The 20,820-nt window shown below is 37.5% G+C and overlaps 1 protein-coding gene across 1 annotated transcript in view; it reads right to left on the bottom strand.

Moving 5' to 3' along the window:
* Positions 1-20,820, bottom strand: part of vps8 (VPS8 subunit of CORVET complex) — a 740,642-nt gene that overhangs the window by 535,170 nt on the left and 184,652 nt on the right. The window contains exons 15-17 of the mRNA XM_039755059.1: positions 18,837-18,944; positions 15,791-15,871; positions 12,590-12,760 (exon numbers count right to left, since the gene is read on the bottom strand). Coding sequence (XP_039610993.1) covers positions 12,590-12,760; positions 15,791-15,871; positions 18,837-18,944 — 360 coding nt within the window. The remainder of the gene's footprint in view (positions 1-12,589; positions 12,761-15,790; positions 15,872-18,836; positions 18,945-20,820) is intronic.

The raw sequence follows: 20,820 nt of genomic DNA, 5'->3' as shown, positions 1-20,820 counted from the left end.
AACACTGAATTATATTTGTCAAAGATAATTTATTACTATTACCTAAATTGTGTTTCACAGCTAAGACTCACTTTAAATATATTCAGTGGCCGAAACAGAAGTTTAACCACCTTCAAAAATGCTATGTGCAATATGGATAAGGCCTCACACCAGTAGCTACTGTATGTTTTATAATTTTAGAGGCATAGCGTAAGGAGAATAAATGTCATGTCTGCCCTCCATTCGCTTATTTATTAAAAAACTTCTTAAAACCTATTAAAACTTGATTATTCTGGAAAACCAAGTCGAGATGGAAGACAGCAAGATTCATCCAAAGAACTTTTCTTTTTTAATTGTCGAAATTACACAACAAAGAAAACAACATTACATGCAATCAAGTCAAACCTAACAAAACGGGGTTCGACCCACGCTCAAGAGAAAGAGATATTAAGTGCAATATCCTTTTCCCCACCATAGCCTAAAAATTCTGAAAGAAAGAGATTTTGAGATGTTTTTATATTTTGTTGAGATGCCATCAGAGTCTTCAAGACTGATCAGTATTTCTACTGGTATTGAAATTGGTGGGTGGACGGAAAGTTGGGTGGGTACTTTTAAGTAAAATTTCTAAATTAAAAAGTGAAAATATTGTGCTGCTGGGAAGTTAAATTTGAAGCATAATCTTCTTATATAATACACTACCATGGATGTTCATTTGTCTGTCCAGCACTTTAAATCACCTGTTGCTCACAAACCATTTGACTTATTGACCTGAAATTTGTACACATATACTACGTGACCTCTACTGTCCGCTTACAGTGTGAGGATTTTTATTACTCTTTGTATTTTAATTTTATTGTAGAATCTACTCTTAGCAGCGCGCAGCAGGATGCATACGGGGGCTGTTCTCATCCCTACCACCTTTGCCGTCACATCCCCTACCTCTTCATATCTTATGTGTTCAATCTACCTCCAGAATGATTTAAGTCCCAGCTTAAGTGAAAATTTAAGGAAAAAGTAGTAAGTAATTGCAACACAAAAACTGACTTAATCAGTTATAATGTAAAAGAAGAGAAGAAGCAGGCCGCTAGAGTTTAGAAGACAAGAGCAGTTCAGGAAGCAGCAATCACATCAACCTCTGAGCAAACGAATGCTAAACATGCAGAGAAAGAGTATGAAAACTATAAGTCAAGTGTATTCACTGCACGTTATTGTGCAGTACGTCATTACTGGTTGATAATAGGATGCAAAAACATTATCTATATACAGTTGTTTTTAATGTTTTAATCCCCAACATTTTCCAAAGATTAAAATGTGTTGGCATCTAGAATTCCAGATAAATTAGGTTATAATTGAGTCTAATTTCTTAAAGAATGATTTGTTAATGTATAGAGTAATGTTCTGAAATAGAAAAAGAAGCTTGGAAAGGATATTCACCTTGACAGTATTGATTCTCTCTGCTAATGTGAGATGGAGGGTAGACCATCTATTCACATCTTGTTTTGATTTTTTTTCCCATGCTGATAGGAAAACTGTGGTGAAAAATATCTTCTATTTACTTGTGATGTTTAGCCCTTGATATTTATATTATTCTGATAATATAAATAGATAGATGTTTCCACTGGAAAAGCACTTTTATTCAAATTGCTTTTAAGTCCAGAATTTTTCGAAATTCTGCTAGTGCACTAAGAACTTCTGGTAAAGATGTTTGTGGGTCTGAAATATACAGTACCATATCATCTGCATACAGAGGTGTATATATACATTAGGACTGGGCAAGTTATCGCGTCAACGCATTAATTAATTAATGGCAACAATTATTTAATCGCACGTTAACACAGTTTTTGTTGTTATTATTATTTTGAAAGCCTCAGTCTTGCTAGCGCTTGATAAGAGATCAGTGATCTTCTTGTTACAGCACTTTTCAATATGCTTTTGCTAAAGTGAAAGTTAGCTTTGTTGATTTGACCTTCATTCCTTGCACATGCATGAGTAGCGAAGAGCAAACTGCTTCTAAAATGGCATGTGGAGTGATACCAAAGTGAACCTGTCTCACAAAGACAGCAAGGCAGCCAGCCCACTGTGCATTCCTGCTTGCCATTGAGCCACCCAAAAATATTAGCCCTCAAAGAGTTGCTACTGAACACAGACTGTTTATGCTGCTCCCTGATAAAAGAAAATGTTTCTGCTGGTAGCTGTACAGGTAAGAAAGAAAACAGATTTAGAAATACTAACTTGCTGTTGTTCGGAAGGTGCCTGTTATAATGTTGTGATTGTGACTCTGGACTCTAATGGTTATGACTTATGTTTCTATAACAAACTAGATAAAACGTTAATGCCCTGGCAGTGACAAATAGCTTTGGTTTTATATTTGATTTGATTACATTAATGTTTAAGTTGAGATTTACAAGAAACATTTTAACTGCTACTATGTAAAGGGAATACCGCTGTTAAAAACACTTTATTTGTTTAGTGTTAGCAAACAAAATACACACAATTACATAAGGAAGCACTTTCTCAATCCTTTTAGACAGAATTTTACATCATTATTCAGAAGACAAATTGGTCTATATGATGCACATTGACATAAGTCATTATTTTCTTTGGAAAGACAGTAATTAATGCTTGGTAAAAAGTTTAAGGTTTAATTTTGTTGTCCCTAGTTTCTATATAGGTTGTTAATAACAATGAAGCTGACTTAGTTCAAAAATTATTTTTATAAAACTCCATTGTGTAGCCATCAGGGTCTGCAACTTTCTTACTTTTCCTGATTTACCAAGACACAATGTGACTCATGTTTATATTTTAAAGGATATTGGAATCATCTATTTAGCCCATTTTCTGATTCTTCGGGAGAACTAAAGATATAGAATTGGCAAGTAACAATCACTTTTAGTTTAGCTGGAAACAAAGGGCTATATGGTATTTCAGCTTTGCATAAGCACTGTTTAATGCTGTAGAATACAGATTGTTTGGCAGCTTTTGAAGCAGAGAAATCTGAGAAAATACAAACACAGTCGTTTTCAAATATAATCTTGTGTTTCTGTCGGAGAATCAACGTCAAATTTTTTTAAGCCGAACTGCTGATCTATGCACTTTGTCTGAGAGACACCATGCATCTTTGTCACTGCAGCCAGTCTTACACATGTTATCTGACTGCACAATGATCTTTCTACCTTGCACTTCTCGCAATTTTAAACTTAAAGGGTAAAGACACAGTAGGCTGGTGTGCTTTTATTGACAAACACTTTTATCAAGCACCACTGCAAAGTAGTGGTAAGTCTCTTATGCCTTAGAAAAACCAAACATCTGCCCTGTCAAAAGCTGACAGAACGGGCATTTTAAAAATCAGAGTGAATACCTATCTTCATTACGATGCACATCACATTGAGAAGGAAATAAACACTGGAATAGTGGAAGTCTCAGAGTGAAAGTTCTCTATTAAACCAATCGCTGAGGCATACAAAGACAAATGTGAAATGTGTAGCCGTTTGAAAGTGAAACATCTGCTGTTTTCCACTCGATCTTAGTGAAATGTGGAAACTTTTGGAACACTAGGAGTAAGCTGTGCAGTAGCCATTTGGAAAGTGAGGGAAACATAGAAAAACATGGAATACAGAATTTTAACGGGAAGACTGTGAACTTCAAGTATGACAGTAAGTACATGACTGACTTTATGCATCCTCTGTTAAATTATGCCTTAATGTCAGCCTTAAGAATGACGAAAGTGGGTGAAGGTCAGCATATGGAATTGTTTAAAATGTACATTGTTAAGGCTCAATTCATTTACCTTCATTTTCATTATCAGTCAAGGGGAGGGGCTTTTCAAACAGGTATTTTACACTAGAAAAATAATTTAATAAATGTGCTTTGCTTTGGAGAGTCTTAGCATAATATTGGTACTGGTTCAATCGATACAGAAGCATATACAGTAACCCCTCCTCGATCGCGGGGGTTGTGTTTCAGAACTCCCCGCGATAGATGAAAATCCGCAAAGTAGAAACCATATGTTTGTATAGTTATTTTTATATATTTTAAGCCCTTATAAACTCTCCCACACTGTTAACGTTATTAGAGCCCTCTAGGCATGAAATAACACCCTTTAGTTAAAAGTTTAAACTGTTCACCATGACAAGACAGAGATGACAGTTCTTTCTCACAATTAAAAGAATGCAAATATATCTTCTTCTCTTCAGGAGCAGAGAATTTCAGAGAGAGAGAGCGCTCGCAAAGAAAAGCAAACAATCAAAAAATCAATACGTGTGCTTTTAAGTATTCCAAATCACCGCAATAAAGCGGCATTTTTTAGAGGAGCGTCAGTATCTTCTAAGCAAACAGCCTCTGTGCAAACAGCCCCTCTGCTCACATCTCCTCCGTCAGAGAACGAGAGCGTCAGAGAGAGAGAGAGAGAGAGAGAGAGAGAGAGAGAGAGAGAGATTGAGATTAAAGCAAACAATCAAAAAATCAATAAGTGTGCTTTTGGAAGCACCGCGATAAAGCGGCATTTCTTAGAGGTGCGTCCGTATCCACTAGGCAAACAGCTTCTGTGCAAACAGCACCTCTGCTCACACCACCTCCGTCAGGCGCAGAGAATGTCAGAGAGGATGAGATAGAGGCAGAGACAAGCAAACAATCAAGCACCGTGCAGGAAGCATATCTTATAGTATTGAGAAGTTTTAGTTAATATATAATACATGCTCTGATTGAGTAGCTTCCAAGCCATCCGCCAATAGCTTCCCTTGTATGAAATCAACTGGGCAAACAAACTGAGGAAGCATGTACCATAAATTAAAAGACCCATTGTCCGCAGAAATCCGCGAACCAGCGAAAAATCTGTGATATATATTTAGATATGCTTACATTTAAAATCCGCGATAGAGTGAAGCCGCGAAAGTCGAAGCACGATATAGCGAGGGATTACTGTATAGAGGTGAATTTTCAGCCCAATATATCAGAGACCGATATTAGTTCCATTGTAGTTTCTACACATAATAAATATTAACAGATAACATTGCATTGCAGGTTTTATAAAACCTTCCATTTTTGAAAGAGCTAAGGCCACCTGCATGTCGATAACAAGTTCAAAGTGACAAGCAACACTCAACATTCTGCACTTCTATGTCATGTCATGAAGCTTGCATAAAAAAAGGCAAAAAAAAAAAAAGAGAAATTAGGCAGATTATGTAACTGAGCTAAACTACGATGAAACAAAGTGAAGTGTCTCAAACCAATGAAAACCATAAATTTGTCTTTAAACATGATGTGCCATGAAACAAATGTACAGACTAAATTTAAACAAGCATTTTCATCCTTCATAGCAAAGACACATCCTGAAAAAGGAGGGACTGTGAACAAGCTTCGTGTGTTCTACATACAACTCCTTCAAGCAACACAAGTAGTTGTTACAAATTAGAAACCAAGTTCCCACACTCCACTTTGCATGTATGTATGAAATCCATTTCAGCTTTAGCTTACTTTTGCTGTATGTCTATTAAAGGAAATGTATAAAAGATGTAACCATAGCCTAGAAATAGTTTCCACAAAAATATACACTTATAAATCAGCTGGAGATCCACAAAGGGAAAAAAAATGAATCACGTATCATAAAGTAGTTTTTATTCCTGAGCGTTCAACCCTTACCAGAGGTCTTCATCAGAGGATAATGCTTAGACTTACAAGAATCAAAGGCAATATATAGCAATAACTTACATGGGGTGGGGGGTTGTGGGGGTGCGTGGGGGTGCATAGGGTTGGCTAAGTCCGGGGGGGGTGGGGGGTTATTGGGTGTAAAGCCAGAGTTCCCAAAGTGGTCGATATGGACCCCTGGGGTCGATTTGAACTTTCTAGGGGTCAATAGTTTCAATAAAAAAATTTGGGGGTCGACAACAACAAAAATAGACCCCTTACTACTGCTATTTGTTTGTTACTTCAAAATATCTATGATTCCAATAGGTACCTAATTAAGAAGTAAAATAGTTCAAATAAACACTTTTTTGATAAAAACACATTACATACCAAACTTGCAAACGAAAAGGTAAAATGTGTAATTAAAAGAGTCACATGTAAGAATGCATGAAAATACATGTAGCACAAACATGTCTGTGCATTGTCTTATCTAACATATCAAAGCAAGTGCAGACATGAAAAACTGTTGCATGTCCGCACTTGATCACGGTGGGACGAGACGACGGATATTCGATATTAGCAGAATCTATCAGTCTTGTATGGTCATGCTTTCATAAAACACTATAAATTGGTTCATTTTATGTGACATGTACTTATTTGTGATTTGAACTTTGAATATAATTATTTATTGAGGAGCAGTACTACGAAAAAGAAAATCAGAGGACACAGTTTATTTATTCGAGTTTGAACAAAAATCTTCTGTTTCAAGTAAGTACATACTTTATTGTTTTTTTTAATCAGGGGCTGTCGAAATTGTTTGTTAATAAAAGTTTTTATTTCTTCAGATAATAATATGACTGAACCAAAAAAGAAATGCAGACAGTACAGCTTGGACGATTTGTACTTATTTCGAATTTACATATTTATTTCATAAATGGCAAAAACGTAAAAAAAACTCTGCTCGTATTTTTTTGCTTTAATTTCCGTTAGTGCAGGTTTCAATATTAAATGTTGCACAAGATAATGTCATATTCTGCAGTCCTTTTATCTTTTTCAATCATTACTTACAAGTGACTAAAATGAAAAGTTTGATATCTATTGAAATATTTAATATCGAGTACTGTACAAATTTATTAATTTGAGTAAGTAAAGTAAATGACTAGGGGGTCGACGGTTTGAAAAGTTTTTGGTAAAGGGGTCTGCGGTCGAAAAAAGTTTGGGAACTCTTGGTGTAAAGTCTTGTTTATTATGAACTAGCAAAATACTCGCGCTTCGCAGCGGAGAAGTAGTGTGTTAAAGAAGCAATGAAAAAGAAAAGGAAACATTTTGAAAATAACGTAACATGATTGTCAATGTTATTGTTTTGTCACTGTTGTGAGTGATGAGTGTTGTTGTCATATATATATATATATATATATATATATATATATATATATATATATATATATTTACACACACACACAAACATATATATATACATATCTATACATATACACATATATACATACATATATATATCTACATATATACACATACATATACACACACACATAAATACATACACACATACATACATACACACACATATATACACACAAATACATATATATATATATACATACACACACACATATATAAACATATATATATATATATATACATATACATACATATCTACATATATACACACACAGCTATTTCAGTATCAGTGCAATAAGCTGTTTGTTAAAACGGATGACACCGCTCTTACGTGCAAGTCTGCGTGGATATTATGAACTATCGTATTTGTTCAAGTTCTATTTAAATTTTAAATAGAAGGAATTTTTATTTAGTCGACAGAAATATCTTTGGTAGGAATGGTAAAAACAGACAGGAATATTATTCCTGAATAAATCAACTCAAACCTTAAACAACTTATAATATTTTGCTCTCCATAAAAATATATCCTGTCTAAATTATACAAGTTAGAAATAAAGTAAACATTAAAAGAACAAACATTCAAATTTCTTTACTCTTATGTAATTTTATATTTTATAAAAATAAACTTAGATTTTAAATATCCCAAAAGATTTTGCTCTCCATAAAAATATATCCTGTCAAAATTATACAAATTCAAATATGAACATGCTGCATAACAAAACCTGGAAATATAAATAAAATGTGTTCCTTTCAGCAATAACAAATCAAATCATTCAGTTGTCTTTGCTCATATGTCATTTTAGAGCTGGACGCCTGGCATCTTTTTTTGGCAACAGGTTCGTTTCTGTTTGGTGTGAGGTTCTGTGTTGTGGAGATTCTCAGGATGGATTGCAGGTGCTCATCAGTGAGGCGACTCCTGTGTGCTGTTTTGTTAGTCTTTATCACTGAGAAGAGCTTCTCACACAGATATGTGCTACCAAACATGCACAAGGTTCGAGCCGCATGTAGACGGACTTTTTGTTCTTCAAAGTCACCAAAGCGCCGTGCAAACTCAGTGCGCTCAGTTTATCAGCAAAGTGCGATTTGGGAACACCGTAGTGACGACTTGGTTTAACATTACTTGGTAATAGGGAAAGTGGGGCAAGTGGTTGTGTCTCCCATAAAAGCAGCTCAATTGAAATCACTTTGTGATTGTGCACGGGTAAAAGCGTCCGCTGAAGTGTCAGATTCTTATTTAATTCTTCTGCTTTCTGTATCTTCTGCATTGCATTCAGGTCTTTCAGGTTACCCTGATGTTTTGTTTTATAGTGCCGTCTTAGATTAAATTCTGTAATTACAGCCACATTAGCTCCACAAATGAGACACACGGGTTCAGTAAACATATACTCAGCCTCCCATCGGTTTTTAAAGGCTCTATTTTCAGAATCAACTTTTCTCTTCAGCATCGTGTGAGCTAGCTTCGCAATAACTTGCAGCATCTTAAGGTAGACTTGATTAACGCGGTAACTGTTCGGCAAGGCAGCTGAAGCGCTGCATTATGGGATCTGTAGTTTATTGTGTTACCAGCGCTTCATATACCGGGCTTTAATAACAATAATACAGTATATAAAATGATCTCGGGCGGATATAATTACGCCGGGCGGATGTGGCCCGCGCCCTTGAGTTTGACACATATGGACTAAATAGAACTTGAAAAGATATATTTTTCAAATGTGATCGCAATTCAGATAGAGTTGACGCAAGCACTACAGCCTGCATCCTCCCCTTGCCCTTACTTTTTTACCGTTCATCTAATGAATACACTGAGTATGGCTTTACCAAAACAATCACTGATGGCGAATAAAGTATCCATTATTCGAGTATGTAGATCGGGTTATATATATATATATATATATATATATATACCCGCGTATCGCAGCGGAGAAGTAGTGTGTTAAAAAGCTAGAAAAAGAAAAGGGAACATTTTAAAAATAACGTAACATGACTGTCAATATACAGTATTTGTTTTGTGAGTGTTACTGAGTGTTGCTGTCATCAAGGATTTGATTATCATTATTTCTTTCAATCAGGTTCGTATTTGTAGGATGTGTTGTGTTCAAGTTACATTCCGTGTTTGTCAATCGTTGTAAAGATGACAGGTTTCATTCATCGATTCGTTTCTTACTGCATCAATAAACAGCTCGTCTTCTTCTTTATCTGAGACCTGACACACTGCATGCACGGTTTTTTACACTGTCTTCCTTTAGCGGGACATTGACTTTTTCCAACGTGTGCTTTGTTTCGCAGTAGTTGGATTTATGAATATGCTTGTATGTATGAGGCGCTTCATATTTTTGCTGCCTTTTCAATTGTGTAATTCGGTTTTGTTCAGCTCTTTGGAACTGTTGCCTTTTATCTGTGCACTGCGTCAGTTCACGTGAGCCTCGGTGTACATGCATGAAGGTTCCCAGCTGTGCTGGTGCCATCTGGTGCTATGTCCGTGGCTGTATTTAATGTTACCTTAGTCCTGGCACTTAAAACTTTCTCTCGCAGTTTCGCTGAGTTTGTGTCAAACACCACCCTGACCATCTCATCTTCCTCTCCATAAGCACAGTCCTTAACCCGTGAATATTTAGTGGGAGTTTGCTATTGGATTGCCGCTGACGGACGGCCTTATATGGGCAGGCACTAAATTACAAACGCCAGCGGCAGCCTGTCTATGAACTTAATTTAAAGTGTAGGTTTACATCGTGCTTTGTTTCAAGTAGCAGAACTCATGAATATGGTTGTATATGTCACTTTCGCTCGCTTCTTATTGTTTAGCTGCCTTCTCAATTATATAATGCATATTTTCTTCAGCGCTTTTTGAGGTCTTCCTGGTTTTCTATGTACTGCGTGATTACGTGGGAGGCGTGATGATGTCACACGAAACTCCGCCCCCACGGCGTTGAAGCTCATCTCCATTACAGTAAATGGGAAAAACTGCTTCCAGTTATGACCATTACGCGTAGAATTTCGATATAAAACCTGCCCAACTTTTGTAAGGAAGCTATAAGGAATGAACCTGCCAAATTTCAGCCTTCCACCCACACGGGAAGTTGGAGAATTAGTGATGAGTCAGTGAGTGAGTGAGTGAGTGAGGGCTTTGCCTTTTATTAGTATAGATAAGTTCTTCTTAAGTTTGCATATGCTGGATTTATGTCCAAGTGTCTGTTGATGGCGTTCTCATTTGATAACCAGGATTCAGCCAGCTCTTTTAGTATTGGCTTTAAATTTTACTTGTACATTGTCCCAATTAAATGTATGTCCTGTTGATTTAGTATGCGTGTAGATCAATGATAGTGAGTCCTTTCTTCTGACGGCGTTGCAGTGTTCCTGTATACGTGTTGCGATTCTTGCATGCATACCGCTGAGCACGAACTGCATGGCATTTTGTGTTTCTGCTGTCAATTTCTTGTTTTTAGCATTAAAGAGGACCGTGCGCGGATTGTTCATGGGTTTGTGTGCTATTCTGACACCTGACTTGGCCAGGATGCATGCTGCACCTTCAGACACATTGTGGTGATAAGATGAGCGAGTGCCAGGTGGGGTAGGGGTTCTGATTCAAGTCAATTGTTTGCTGAGTTTTTTGGTGTCTTCTGTGTAGGCTTCGATTAATGAATGTTTTTGAGTATCCGTTTGAAGTGAAAATGTGGAAGAGATAGCGTCTCTCTTTCATTTTTGTTTCCTTCGTATTATAATGGGTGTAGACTCTTCTGAATAGAGTTTTAACACAGCTCCGTTTATGAGATACTGGGTGGTTGCTGGCGAAGTGTAATATCTTGTCTGCGTAGCATTCTTTACGGTAAACACTAGTGGTCAGGGTGGCGTCATTATTTCTTTCAATGTAGATGTTCAGGAAGCTGATGTGTCGGTTAGTTTCTTTCTCCATTGTGAACTGGATTGCAGGGAATATTGAGTTAATGTGGTTGTAGAATTCATTCAGTTGATCATTTTTTATTATGATGAATGTGTCGTCTACATAGCGTATCCAAATTTTGGGTGTGCACTGAGATAGAGCCAAGTTTTCAAATCACTGCATTACCAGTTCTCCTAGAAGTCCTGATAACTGCAATCCCATTGGCATGCCTTATTTCTGAGTGTAGTATTTGCCGTTGAAATGAAAGTGAGTTTTTTGGCAGAGTGATATTAGGTGCATTATGTCTTTAATCGACAGTTTAGTTCTTGTCTCTATAGTGGGGTCACTTTCCTGTTTCATTAATGGTGTTTCTGTGGCCAGATGAATCGGTATCATGGTGTATAGCGACACAACGTCAAAAAAGACCATGATTTCATCCTCGGCGAAGGATACATCTTTTAAGCGTTGTAATGCTAACTTAGCGCTGTTCACAGAATATTCTGTGTCATAAGTTAAATGTTTGAGTAACTGGAAAAGTCTTTTTGATAAGTTATAGGATGGTCCGCCTATTAGGCTGACCACTGGTCTGAATTTCAGTGGTGTTTTATGTATTTTCGGGAGTCTGTAAAATTCAGGGCAGATAGCATCGTTGGATTTCATTTTGTAATAATTCTGTGCATTTAATTAGTTGTTATTCCGGAGTTTGGTCAGAGCAGTATTTATTCTATTAAGTGTAGTTTTCGTTGGGTCATTACTCAGCTGTTGATAAGTGTTAGTGTCAGAAAGCATTTCTTCCATAGCTGTGGTGTATTGTTCTTTGTCTAAGACGACAGTTGCGCTTCCTTTGTCGACTGGTGCGATGATGATGCCGTTGTCATTCTGTAGCGATCATAGAGCTTTTTGTTCACTTGTCAAAATATGTTTGGTCGGTTGTCCTGTGTGTAGCTGGCTGGCGACGTCGCACCTTATTTCTTGCGCATTTTCTGTAGGTACTTTTTCAGTTGATAGGATGTGTTCCAAGGCACCTAGGAAGTTCATGTTAGGTGCGTCTTTGTAGTTAAATTTTAATCCTCTGGAATTTTTTTAATAATTTTTGAACATTGCTTCGTAGTTTCAGATCTGTAAAAGCTTCGTTGGCAGTGTGTTTCCGTAATAAGTTCATATAAAACTCGTTTTGTAAATTGTTGCATGATGGTTGACATCTTCGGGGGGTTCGTTGGTGGTTTAAATTGTTAACATTTCGGAGTTGCACGATGCAACTCCTGAGGAAGAAGAGTTTTTCATAGGTTTGTGCTTCACGGGTTGCCGAAGGTTCCCATCGTCTAATACATAGGAGGGCTTCATACCCGAAGGTTCGTACAATCCACTTATAAATCAATACTAATGGAATCAAAAAAATGTCTGGCAGAGGAAAAAATATGCAAATGCCTCATAAGTTCTCAGGGCTGCATAAAACAAACCACTTCTGAGAAAGAAGGAATCTTGATGTTTTAAGGTATGCCACACAGTAGCAATGCGCTGCATGGTGGTCAGGCATGTATGCAAAAAATTCAAAATACTCTCTACAAGTCAGAAAAATACTGGTGTTTTTAAAAATGTCCTTTGCTACCTTGAATTCTAATAAATCCATTTCCACTGATATTAATTTGTTTTTAGAAATTGAAACACAGCATTTTGACATACATATCTTACCAGTGCCTGGCTGACATTTCCACCCGTCGCCAAAGATTTAAAGTGACTGCTGTTATAAATGAGCTGGACTTCAGCAATGTCTAAGGTTTCCAACTCTTCTTGACTTGGCCTGTCAATAACATGGATCTTCTCTGCACTATCCAGTAACACCAGAGTCCTAGTATTGATCCACTGTTAAAAAAAAAAAAGGGACAAAACTTACTTATAGAACAAGTAAGGTGAAAATAATAAACAGCACAACATGTTGAATCAACAATAATGTACAAGAGGGAGCTCAATGCATTCCTACTCACACTTACAATGTTACCCTTTTCATCTCAGCTGGGGAGCAGTAAAAAAAAGATACCTTTCTTACTGAGCTGCATTTTACCAGGTTCTTTGCATGTAAGCACATGTTAAAATCGTCAGTGATGATGATGATGTTATATCCAGGGTCAATGCCTAATTTCCATATTCCTACATCTTGTTGCTAATCTCCAAACTAAAATAATTAAAGGAACACTTTTTAATCAGAGTATAGTATCAAGTCAATGAAACCTCTGGGATATTGATCTGGTCAGTTAAGTAGCAGAGGGGGTTGTTAATCAATACTTTCAGCTGCTTTGGTGTTAATGAAATTAACAACAGGTGCACTAGAGGGGCAACAATCAGACAACCCCCAAAACAGGAATGGTTTAACAGGTGGAGGCCACTAACATTTTTCCCCTCATCTTTTCGGACCGTTTTTCCACTAGTTTTGCATTTGGTTACGGTCTGTGTCACTACTCGTAGCATAAGGCGATGCCTGGACCCTACAGAGATTGCACAGGTAGTCCAACTTCTCCAGGATGGCACATCAATATATGCTATTGCCAGAAAGTTTACGGTGTCTCCCAGCACAATCTCAAGAGCATGGAGGAGATTCCAGGAGACAGGCAGTTACTCTAGGAGAGCTGGATAGGGCTGTAGAAGGTCCTTAACCCATCAGCAGGGAAAGGATGAGCACTGTCAGAGCCCTACAAAATGACCTCTATCTAGTAGGCCACTGGTGTGAATGTCTCTGACCAAACAATCAGAAATAGACTTCATGAGGGAGGCCTAAGGGCCCGATGTCCTCTAGTGTTTCTAACACATTAACCAGTCCATATCAGTATAGATATCCAGCAGGATTTTGAAAAACTCCTGTGTTGCCTTGGCATTAGGATTAGGCACTGTACAATCAATTTGGAGGAATTTACTTGAACTTGAGCAAGCAAGATATTTCAATACACATCAGAATTCACTGTGCATCTACTGTCAGTAGTTACATCATCAGTGAAGATAAGTGTGCCAGTACCTGTGGCAGCCATACATGCCCATGCCATAACATCCCCACCACCATGTTTAACAGAGGAGGTAATACGCATTGGATCTTGGGCAGTTCCTTTTCATCACCATACTTTGCTCTTGCCATCACTCAGATACACGATCATCTGTGTCTTTTCTGTTCCCAAGACCCTTTTCCAGAATTCTGCAGGCTCTTTTAAGTACTTTTTCGCAAACTGTAACCTGGCCATCCTGTTTTTGTGGCTAACTAGTGGTTAGCATCTTGCAGTGTGGCCTCTGCATATCTGTTCATTAAGTCTTCTGCTTGTAGTAGTCTCTGACAAATACACATCTGCCTCCTGAGGATTGTTTCTGATCTGCAGGACAGGCATTTCATTTTTTTCTTTACCAGAGTCAGGATTCTTCTGTTATCAGCAGTAGAGGTCTTGGCCTACCAGTCCCTTTGTGATTACTAAGCTCACCAGTGATTTTTCCACTTAATGATATTCAAGAGAGTGGATTTACAGTAGGTAACCCTAAGGTTTTTCCATTGTCTCTAATGGTTTTATTATTTTTTAGAGTCTTAAAATGGCTTGTTGTCTTTCATTGGCACAGCTCTTGCCCTCATGTTGAACAATGGCAACTACAGATTCAAAAGGTAGAAACAAGGCTAGGTATCTTATGCCTTCACTAATAATGCAAAGAAATACACCTGAGTGATCACAAACACCTGTGACACCAATTGTGCCACGAAATTGGGGGCCATGTATAAAAAGTGTTGTCATTTCTACATGGTGTAACCGAAATGTATGCAAATACCCTAGAATGAAAGACTGCAATGTGCACTTTAAACATGTTTGAATGGTATGATTTGTAGTTTAAAACTGTTTAGCACAGGGGTAAATCAAGGAAAAAATGTGTCTTTGTCCCAAACATAATGGAGGAAGGCACTATAAATACTGTATGGAACAAAAAAAAAGTCACAGGGAGCAGGATCTGGCAAAAAATAATTTTTCCTGATGTTTTCCCTTGGACACCTCAACACTTCGTCACTTAATAAAAGTGTAATCAGGGAAACAAGAATGAACAAGATCATCAATATAGAAAAATGTGATGATCATTATCTCTTGTAGAAGATGGTCAGGACACAGACAGGTAGACATGTTGAAAGCACCACCACACGTTTATTTACACGACTATTATTTACAAAAGTGCACACAACCCCCAAAGTCCAGGCCTCACAATGCCTCTTTCACTCTTCAGGCCACTTCCACTCCTCTGCACTCCCGACTCCAGCCATAGAATGGAGGGAGGCGACCCCTTTTATACACACCCAGACATGCTCCAGGTGCCTCCCGACTATCTTCCGTCGGCACTCCCCAGTGTAGCGGAATTACCGGCTGCACACCCAGAAGCACTCCGGTGTCCCTGGTCTTCTTCACCCAAGCACTTCCAAGTGTGGCGGAGGTGCTGAGGGCCAGGGCTCCAAAGGCATCGGGGCGCCCCCTGGCAGTGACCACGGGCCCCTATAGGAAGCTCATTCCAAGCTCAGTTCCTGCGGTCGCCAAAGCCACCAGGGTGGTCGCCCCCACGTGGTCTGGGGGAGGTGTAAGCCCTCCTCCGGGGCGTCCCGGCTGGGTACCAGCCCCAGCCACCTGTGACACTCTTAAACATTTAACATAAAAAAAGAAAAAAAAATTTGCTGAAGTCACTTGCATGACCGTAGTATAAACACCAGAAATACATATTCGATCAACTGCTGATGTCTAGCAACATATTCAGTAACTACACCCTACTCTTGTGGTATTGAACAATTCTGGGAATATTTTCCATCCTGTTGCCACAAAAAGCCATATACTTTAAGGCCAAAATCTTAATCCTTACAACAAAGACAGGATGAGGCTTTCACACACATACCATTAAACTGATGATGTCATAGTATAAGTGTAGCTGTTTTTGCTTGATGACATGTATTGCTCCAGACTCTTCCTTTTTAACCTACAAAAAATCAAAAACTCATTATTATAAATTCACATCTTATAATGAAATCTCATTGTACCTTATTGGTGACGGTTCCTACAATATAACAAGAAATGGTAGTGACTATGTAGATATGAGGAAGGAATTTCAGCAGGGTTTTTAGGAGGAATGATGGATGTTGGTTGGAGACTACTTGCTTTTTCACTTATTTAAGCAACAAGCCATAACCATTAAAAAGTCAAATGTCACAAACAGCAATATCATTATTTTCCTAATCTGTTTGTTTTTTAATATTTGTCTCCAAATTAAAGTTGCCTCTGTGAAATTAAACATTTAAAATTGAAGGGCCAATCAATGTTTCAGAATTCATATTTAAAAAGTCTAAGGTGTTGTTAACAAAACATAATTAAGAAAGTGATCAGATGCTTGCCATTGCTTTTGTCTGTGGACTCTACCCAAATTAGCCTTATAACTGGAACTCAGCTATCAATGTTCTTATAACTGCAGATTGTATCTCATTTACTTTCATACTGTTCAAATACATGTTCTATGAGCTTTCACATTTTTTTTTTTTGTCTCAAATCACATGTAGTTTTGGAAATGATCAAGACAAGTTGGGGATCATGCACTGGTATAGTGTGTTGCCACACCCAAAACACAACAAAATAACTCAGGATCCCGGCTGGCAACCCCCCAGGCAGACACGCAGTCCAGTCCCACTCCCCGAAAATGACCCTCTATCTGCCGCAGCCAGGTGTTACGTGAGCAACCCCTTGGCCTGGTCCAGAAACACGAGTCCCCAACAACGCGCCACATGGCCATAGTGCCGTAACTGACGCTCCCTCACAATGCAAGTAATGTGCCTCATTCAGGACTCCATGAGCAACCGCTCATTCAACACAAAGTTAAACCAATGGTACCCAAGAATTTTCCGGAGAGAGACAGTACCAAAGAAGTCCAGTCTTCGTCTCAGGCCACTGGATAGCATCCATGTCTCGCCACCAAATAGCAAGACAGGAAGCACCAGGACTAAAAAGACTTGGACCTTCGTCCCTTTGCATAGATATCGGGAGCACCACACACCCTATTCCAGAGACCTCATGACCCCCTATGCTCTCTGAATCTGTCTACTGACTTCATAGGAAGATTCACCAGAGACATAAATGTCACTGATAAGGTAAGTAAACCTCTTGACAAGGTTGACACTCTCTCCGCAAACAGACACACTGCTGATGGCTGTGCACAAGAGGTCATTTAAAAGCCTGGATCTTGGTTTTTATCCAGGACACTCACAAGCCCAGACACTCAAGACTCCTCGCTCAGTCTCTCGAGCGCCATGATCAGAGCCTCCATTGACTCCACGAAGATCACAGCATCGTTAGCAAAGTCAAAATCTTTCTTCACCAACAGATGCCCCACAGCCACTGGACCCCACGACCTTGCCCAACTCCCAGTCCATACAAGCTTTGAACAGAGTAGGAGAAAGAACACAACCCTGACGAACCCCAGAATCAACTGAGAAAAACACAGAGGTTCTGCCTCCACTCTACACAGCACTCACAGTACCAGTGTACAGGCCAGCTATGATATCCAGCAACCTCGAGAGGATCCCACAGACTTTTGCAAGAAGTAAGTATGTGAAACTTCTGCTGTGTTAGATTTGTCCTGGTCAATTTCAATTGCTATAACTGTGAAGAGGAAGCATTTAGAAGCAACAATAAGCAATGGAAATAAGTTCTCATGCCTCATTATCTAGCAGGCTGAAGGAAACTGGATTTGACAGATGCCAGGATAATACAACTTTTTTGACTGTATACTGCTTATTATAAAATTTGGTGGAGAAGGTGTAATGGTCTGGGGCTGTTTCCCAGAGTGTGGACTAAGCCACCTAGTTCTAGTGAAAGGCACTGTTAATACTAAAGCATACAAAGACAATTTGGACAACTGTGAGTTTCCAGCTTTGTAGGAAACAGCTTGGGGAAAGTCCTCTTCTATTCTAGCATGATTGTGCCCCTATGTACAAACCCAGATCAATAAATCCATGTCTTGCTGAGTATGGAGGAACTTCAGGTGTTCTGAACACAGCCATGACCTCAAACATACTGAATACCTTTGGGATTAACTGGAATATCAATTGTGAGCAAGGCCTTCTAGGCCAACATTAGTACCGGACCTCAGAAATGCTCTTTGGTCTCAACTGGGCACAAACCTAAATCTTGTGGAAAACTGTCCCAGAAGGATTGTTACAGCCACAAAGTGGTGACAGACTTCATATTAATTCCCATGGTTTTGGTATAGGATATCAATTTAATGATCAGGAGTCCACAAACTTTTGGCCATTGAGTGTATAAAACATGTACATATGCATTATGCAACTATCTACACTTGTAAACTGCCATAGGCTGATGTTCACTATAGAAACGTGTTATATAAAATAAAGGCTGGCCATCTGTTAAAATCTCAGTGATTGACTACAGTGTTGTTCAGGGCTGTCTCATCCCTTGTACCCAGTGCTGCTTGGATACTCTCTAGAGCCTCTGGAAATGTGCATTGGATTTGATGGGTTTGAGAATATTATGCCTTAATGTGTTTATTAATATATGTATTTCTTGCCATCCAGTGCTGAAATTTAATTCCTAAGTAAAAGAAACACAGTACAGAGTATCAGTTCCCTTACTTTGGCTAAAACAAAAGATGCTAACAACACTTTACAGTTTAAACACCCAAAAAAAGTGTGTAAACAAGTGATAAATAATTTGGTTTTAAATACCAAATAAGGATAGATTAAAATAAAATAAATATACACATTTGCTTAAAATATCCATCATTACTCATAAAAAACCATATAGGTTAAAGGACTTTGATCATTGATCAATTAATTTAAGTACTTAAAAAGAAACTAAAAAAATACTATTGGTGGCATTAGACTTAGAGCATTAGTTCCTAAACAATAAATAGTTTTATATCCGTCAGAAATACTTACTAAAAGAAAATGTACCACATCACCACGACAAAATGCCAACATAGGGTTTATAGACTTCTGAACAGCTACAAAGTGCCAAGCTAAAAGTGGAACACTAGCAGGATCAGTCTGCAAAAATAAATAAATAAAAAGAAATCACTGGTAATGAAAACATTGAACACTTTCATTAGTTTTAGACTAAAACAATGCATGTTAAATAATTTTTCCAATAATAGGACAACAAAGTTTTGGCTTGGAAGACTAACCAAATGACTACATATATGTACCTGGAAAGCAGTTATAAAATGAATATTCAAAGCATTCAGGAACTCAGAGTGTCTGTGCTTTCCATTATCTCAAGGCATGAATCAAGCCAGTATAAATACAGGACTAGAATGTTTGACTGGATGATAATCATATCAAGACCTGGCTGTGCTGCCAAAGTACACTAAAAGATGCAACTCTCTACTATTTTATATTGTACAGGGCTGCCCACAATCTATTTAGTTTGAATAAGAAAGAAATCTAACAAAGTCAACTGTTATGAACAAGGCTAGGGTATTGTCATTCTATTTTTGGCAACAGAAGACATTTTTGGATAACAGAATTATACCTTTGATTTCATGGTAATTTAACTGTTACTGAAGTAGGCAAACATCTTTGACTGACAGTATTACTCAAAAAAATAATATTTACTTTCCTTATTTAAAATAACTCAAAATGATAGCTAGACTATTTTCTTCTGAACGTATTCAAATAAACATTAAAAATAACTATAAATGAATAAGCTAGCTGCTTCCGATTGTGTTTACGTTTTTTGTGTCAGTCAGTCAGCAAGTTTGAGCACAAAAACAAATCAATAAATCACAGATATCTTACCTATAAAATATAAAAAGTACAAGAAACAAATTTTTCAAAGAGTTTGTCATGTATTTTTTTCCCCAAGATGAACTTAATTTTCCATACTAAAGATATACATTAATTTCCATGGAAAGTGGTACTCAACAAACTTTTTTTATAAATTAAAAAAAAAAAAAATCATGCTTATTTTGCGGTTTAAATTTTTATTTATGGGGCATTGGTCCAAATGAGAGAACAAAAGCCTTTGAAACTTAACTTTAAGCCAATAATGCTCTTAAATATAGATATTTTTCAGAAAAAGATATATATACACAATCATTATATATATATATATATATATATATATATATATATATATATATATATATACATACATACACACACACACACACACACACACACACACACACAAGCTGTATTATCCATTCTCGCCCAGGAAGTTTTATAAGACAACGTGCTATAATGCTGTCAATTATTCATATGTATCAGAAGTGTATGTACTACATATGTAACTAAGTAGTTTCCTCTATACAATATTTGTAGATTTTTTTTTTTTTTTTTTAAATAAGGACTTACATTATTGGCAGGCAGCTGTGGTATAGGTGATTAGGCATTGGAAACCAACACTTTAAACCAAGAGGTTGTGAATTAAATCCAGGTGCTGATACTATATGACCAAGTCACTTCACCTGCCTGTGCTCCAATAGGAAAAACTAAAGAAATGTACCTAATTGTATCTTAAATGTTTTAAGTCACATTCAATAAAGGCATTAGTCTAATAATAAGCATCAATAATATCATTAGGTCTTGCTCTTGAACATATTACAGCATATAGGATTTCCTCTGAACAAATCATTCCTGCATTAGATCAGTTTCTGTTTTACTTGATTATAGAATTCCCTGTCTACTTTCATTTTAATTTAACTACAATTCAACTGCAAATGGCTACTTTCACTTCTATTATCTAAAGCTGCTTGACATATCCATTACTGCAATATTACACATTAAAGGCTACTAAAATACATACAGGGGTGTGAAAAACTATTTGCCCCCTTCCTGATTTCTTATTCTTTTGCATGTTTGTCAAACAAAATGTTTCTGATCATCAATCACATTTAACTATTACTCAAATATAACACAAGTA

The sequence above is a fragment of the Polypterus senegalus genome, chromosome 6 (assembly GCF_016835505.1).
Source record: "Polypterus senegalus isolate Bchr_013 chromosome 6, ASM1683550v1, whole genome shotgun sequence".
Classification (NCBI taxonomy): domain Eukaryota; kingdom Metazoa; phylum Chordata; class Cladistia; order Polypteriformes; family Polypteridae; genus Polypterus; species Polypterus senegalus.
This window is presented reverse-complemented; position numbering and strand designations above follow the sequence as displayed.